Here is a 5,937-nt window from a genome sequence, read left to right on the forward strand (position 1 = left end):
TCAGAAGGAAATAAGGTCTAAAAACAGTATATAGGTAAATATTTAGTTAAGTACCTTGATCTGCCCAGCAATCCCAAGGCAGTAGTTAGGGTGAATATTTCCAACCCTATACATAATGAAAGTGAGGCAATGAAAAGTGATTTACCTATAGTCAGAAGCTTAGAAGTGGCAGAGCTGATGTCAGAACACAGATCTTCGAAAGTCTCCCATTTAAGTTCTTCACACTACCCTGTCAACATTCTACCACTGTGGGGTTTTTTAATGTTTATTTATTTTTGAGAGAGAAAAGGAGTGTGAGAGGGGCAGGCAGAGAGGGGAACAAAGAATCTGAAGCGGCTCTGGGCTGACAGCCTGATGCAGGGCTGGAACTCATGAACTGAACTGTGAGATCATGACCTGAGCTGAAGTTGTACGCCCAACCGACTGAGCCACCAAGGTGCCCCTCCTTCACTGTGTTTAAGACAGACATTTTCAGACATTTGGAAAGTATTCCAAAGACACTCCTGCAGAACTAACAACTAAATGTGATAGATCCCCGAGGTAAGATGTTCAACTAATATACCATCACAATGATTGAGATAATTTTAAATGTTCCTTAATTCAATCCCTACAATGGCCTTCCTCTGTATGATAGAAAAAACTTTTTTTTTATCCTGCAGTGATGATCTGTGATTATATTTATTACTAAATTTAGATTATTAATTTGTTGCTAATGCTAAGTAAGATATTGTAAAACATAAAAATCTAGTATTTGTTTGATAATATGGGTCATGGTATCTGATATCTGTAGTTAGCTTTATTAAGAACAGGGGAAAATATTTCCAAACAGCTCCAATGTAGAGTAATTTATAGGAAGTTACTTTATATTTCATTGCATTATATTTTACAGTCATATAAAATAATTATTTGACTCTATGAAATTTATGCATTCTCAAGGAAAGAAAGTGAATAACTACAGAGTTATAGAAATGCATTTGGTATTCATTACTTGGTGATGCCGACTGGAATTTAGGTTTTAGCAACAGATTCAAGGTGAGAACACCATTAGCTAAAAACTATATTGATCATTGGGTGATTTCTGGGAATTTAAATTCACTTATTAAGTTGAGCAAATAAATTATATGTGTATTCCAGACCTATGTGACAGTTACAAAAACAGTCTAATCATGAATAGGAGAATATAATAAATTTTATAAATGCTTTAAAAGAATGCTCTCCTATCCTATCTTCATTCTATGTCCACTTCTAGGCTTGAATATTGTGGACACTTGCCATGTTTGGTCCAAAAAATAAGGTCATCACTATGAATTAATAAACATCACAAAAATGACTGAATTTGCCGTGTGCTATATGGCAGGATCCTGTCGTTGAGTAAGTGTTGGTTTTCTAGAATGGTAAGAAAGCTTAGAAGTTGCAGAGTTTGCCTCAGTCATTTTACAGGTACAAGAAATAAAGATGAGGTAAAGGGATTTTCCCCAAATCTCATAAGTTCATGGCAGAGTGGGGCTACAACAAGCTGATATTTGATTGAAGGCTATTTCCGCAATACCATGATACTTCAAGTCAAAGTTTAAAATGCATCTGATTTGCAGCTTTGTTTAAACTTTGGGCTAAAAAAATGAGCATTATATAACCTAAAATAGCAAAAAGTTTTGGGGAACTCATATTATCAGATTACAGCCGACTAGAAACCAAATACAATAGCAATGTTACCATCAAAGCATATCATGGATAGATTATTAAAAGCAAGTGTAATGATGACAATCTTCAGGTTCCCTAGGATTTTTTTTTTTTAAGAATCACAAGTGCTGCTGTTAGATATATTAGGGTCACTAAAATTACTTTCCAGAGGAATTTTTGAAACTAAACTAAATTACTAAGAAAATTACTGTCATGCAGAGAAAGGAACGGACATCTGGAAGAGGAGCCAAAGAAGTTTAATGGCTCTTTTAAAAAAAAATTATTTCATTACCCCCAAAATGTGCTGAACATTAACTTCATGAGTTGAATATTACAGATGAAGAAAGGGAAGAAGTAGAAATCCACCCAGTTTTGAAATCACAGATTGAGTTTTGGAAAATGGTTTGATCTTGTAATCTTTTTTGCTGGTCCTTTCTTGGCATTTACTATCTTCTGATTAGTTGGATTACATCTTCCTGTTTTCACATGATTCTGTTTCATTCTATGAAGTTGATCCATCTGTTGCCTTTTAAAAACTTGGTGTGAGCTAGAGATCTGAGACATTTCAGCTAGGTACGTGCGGCATTCATCACTGGTTTTGTGGTAAGCCTTTGACTCTTGTTCCAATCTAAGTGCACAGTTTTTCACTTGATTTTCAAGACTCCTTTTTTCTTTTTCTAACTGTTTAAGTAATGTATTTAAGGATTCCACTGACATTCGCTCATAGACACGAATAGAAGATAGTCTATCTGAAGGATCTCCACGGAGTTTTTCCATTTTCTCTTTGAGAGTAGCAATTTGCTTTACTAGATGATCATTCAGTCCAAGTTGGACTTCATAACGTGTTTTCCATTCACCACCTTTATTTTCAATATTGAGTTTGGCTTCCAGTTTCACTATCTCCTGTCTTAACTCAAGTATCGAAAGCTGTACTAAGTCTCTCATGTGGATTTCTTCCATTAACTCCAATTTAAGGCAGTCAATGTCCCTACTTTTGAAGTTATCACCTCTTCCATCCCCCATGGTGTGAGGTCAGAGACCTCCCACACCCTTCCCCTCAGCACAGCTTACAGCAGAAGACCTGAAGGGACACCCAGAAGCTGGGGAGAAGAAAGTGTTGTCATAAGCTGTTGCCGTGGTGAACTGACTCCTAGAATTCTTAGTTGGTAGTTTTCTCCCCCAGCACTTTGAATATGTCATAACACCACCTTCTTATCTCCATTGTTTCCGATGAGAAATCAGCTGTTAATGTCATTGTGGTTCCTTTGTATATCATATGTAATTTTCCTCTTGCTGTTTTCATATTTTTCTCTTTGGCTTTGACTTTCAACAGTTTGACAATGATCTTTCTAGCTATAAATATCTTTGGATTTGTACAACTCAGAATTCATTGAATGTGGATGTAGATTGGATGTAGAGAGTTAATTTGGGTGTGTAGATTGTTTTTCATCAAATTTGTGAACTTTTCACTCATGATTTCTTTATATACTTATGCCCCTTTTTTTTCTTTTTCTCTTCTGGAACTCCCATTATACATATGCGGTGTGTTTGATGGTGTCTCACAGGCCTTCAAGTTTCTTCAGTTTTCTTCATGCTTTTTACATTTTGTTCTTTTGACTGGATAGTGTCTATTGATCTACCTTTGAGTTTGCTGATTCCTTCTTCTATTGCTCAAATCTGCTGTTGAGCTCCTTGAGTGAATTTTTCATTTCAGTTGTTATGCCTTTTAACTCTAGAATTTTTATTCATTTCTTTTTTATAATTCATATCTCATTATTTAAAAAAAAGTTTATTTGTTGAGGGGAGCAGAGTGAGAGGGAGAGAGAGAATCTCAAGCAGCTGACAGCGCAGAGCCCAATGCAGGGCTTGATCTCACAAACCGTGAGACCTGAGCTGAAATCAAGAGCTGGATGCTGAACTGACTGAGTCACCCAGACATCCCTCATATCTCCTTATTAATGTTCCGATGTGATGAGTTGTTGTCATCACACATTCCTTTAATTCTTTAAACATATCTTCTTTGAGTTCTTTGATAAACATATTAAAATAGCTTATTTGAAGTCTTTATGTACTAAATCTATCATGGAGGACCTCCTGCAGACAGTTTATATGAGCTGATTTTTTTTTTCCTGTTGGGCTACACCTTGTTTCTTTGTTGCTTTATTTTTATTTTGTATAATGCACTATATTTCTTTGGTTTTGTTCAGTGATGTGCTTGGACTAATTACGTAGTGTCTATTTCTCCTGCAGTGCGTGACAACTGGAATCTTTGCTCAGTTTTTTTTCCTCTTAAAATTCTTGTTCTTATTTTTAAGCCTAGCCACCTAGGTTTCATCCTTTGGTCATCATAGCTTAGTGATCAGTCAATTATTTGCCAAATATTTTCCTTAAACACTTTGAGCCTACAAGGTTTCCACCCTTTTCCTAGGGAATCTGTGCATGTGTTGGTACACTCATTCTAAGTTAAGGCAGTTTACAAGTCTTCTCTGATTTTTACTTTCTGCTTGTATAGGGCCAAAGGTCAGCCATCTCTGATCTCCCCTGAGCATGTGTGCAACCCTTTGTATGTGCACGGCCTTCCAGATCCTCCAGAATGTAAAGTCAATTCTGTCTAATATTCATATAGCTATCCTGACATTTTTGTTATTGCTTGCATGATGTGTTGTTTTCCCATATGTTGTTTATTTTTAACCATTTTGTATCCTTACATTTAAAATATGTCTCTTGAAAGCAGCATATGGTTGATTTTTTTTATATAGCTGGACTATGTCTTTTTTTTTTTTTTTTAAAGTAAGCTCTACGCCCAATGTGGGGTTTAAACTCACAACCCAGAGATATAGAGTCTCACGCTCTACTGCTTGAGTCAGCCAGGCGCCCCTGGACTGTTTCTTCAATTGGAACATTAATCTAATAATATTTAATGTAATTATTGACATATTTAGGTTTATATCTGGCATCTTTCTGTTTGTTTCCTATTTGTTATACCTGCTCTTTGTTTTCTTTTTTTCCTTTTCTTGTCTATTTTTGGATTTATGAAGTTTAAGTTTAAGTAAAATTTTTATTTTGGAATACTTTTAATTTACATAAAAGTTGCAAAGATAACACAGAAAGTTCCTGTAAACCCCTCACCCAGATTCAATTTCCCCTAATTGCAATTTTCCCTAATATTATCTTTTGTTGTAATTAGTAAACCAACATTTCACATCATTATTAACTAAACTTCGGATTTTATTTGGATTTCAATAGTCCAAATAGTCTGCTTCAGGATCCAATCTACAATACCACATTGCATTTAGTTGTCATGTCTCTTTACTCTGTTCTGATTTGTGACAGCTTCTTAGTCTTTTTCATGACATTAACAATTTTGAGCAGATTTTGTCAGGTATTTTGTAGAATGTCCTTCAATTTGGGTTTGTCTGATGTTTTCTCATTATTAGATTAGGTTATTGGATTTTGAGAGAGTGTACCACAGAGATGAAGTGCCTTTCTCATCACATCATATCAGAGGGCATATGCTATCAACATGACTTATCACTGGTCATGTTAACCTTGATTAAGATGATGTCTGCCAGTTTACTTCACCATGAAGTTACTATATTTTCCTTTTCCCATAATCTATCCTTTGGAAGTCAGCCACTAAGTATGATGTGTCCTTTTTAGTCTATTTTTCATCTTCTAGTTTACTAGTAATACATTCTTTTATTATTCTTTTAGTTGTTAGTCTAAAAACATGTAGTTTTGACTAGAACTTACCTGCTATTACCACTTTAAATACTGCTTAATGTAAGGACCCTTCAATTCTTCAAATCAATTTATTCCCTTATAAATTGAGCTGTTGTTGTGTGCTGTTAATGTCATGAACTTTAATTCATCATGTTTTTTAAAACCTAATAGGACATTAAAGTATTTTGAAATAAACCTACAGATAAGTTTTAGGTACAGTACAAAGAACTTTTTTGCCTGAACCTTTTATGAGTAACTGACATGACGCTCTATCATTTCAAAATATTTACATGTGTATTGCCTAAAAAACAGAGGTCATTTTCTGAAAAGCTGCAATATAAACATAAAATAAGAAAATTAGCATTGATATATTGTTATTATTCAATACTCAGATACCCATTCAAGTTTTGCCAACTTGCCAATAATGTCCTTTATAGTCAAATAATCTATTTCAGAATGAAGCATTGCATTTAGTTGTCATGTCTATTTAGTGTCCTTCAATCTACAATAGGTACTCTGTCTTTCCTTGACTTC

The 5,937-nt window shown here is 34.7% G+C and overlaps 1 protein-coding gene across 1 annotated transcript; it reads right to left on the reverse strand.

The window, feature by feature from the left end:
* Positions 1-1,916: 1,916 nt before the first annotated feature.
* Positions 1,917-2,788, reverse strand: LOC109253714 (coiled-coil domain-containing protein 169-like). Its single transcript, XM_053891947.1, has one exon. It carries the CDS (start codon positions 2,701-2,703, stop codon positions 2,059-2,061), a length of 645 nt encoding a protein of 214 aa, XP_053747922.1. The 5' UTR covers positions 2,704-2,788; the 3' UTR covers positions 1,917-2,058.
* Positions 2,789-5,937: the final 3,149 nt, after the last annotated feature.

This window comes from Panthera pardus, unplaced genomic scaffold (genome assembly GCF_024362965.1).
Source record: "Panthera pardus isolate Hobbes unplaced genomic scaffold, ASM2436296v1 HiC_scaffold_27, whole genome shotgun sequence".
Classification (NCBI taxonomy): domain Eukaryota; kingdom Metazoa; phylum Chordata; class Mammalia; order Carnivora; family Felidae; genus Panthera; species Panthera pardus.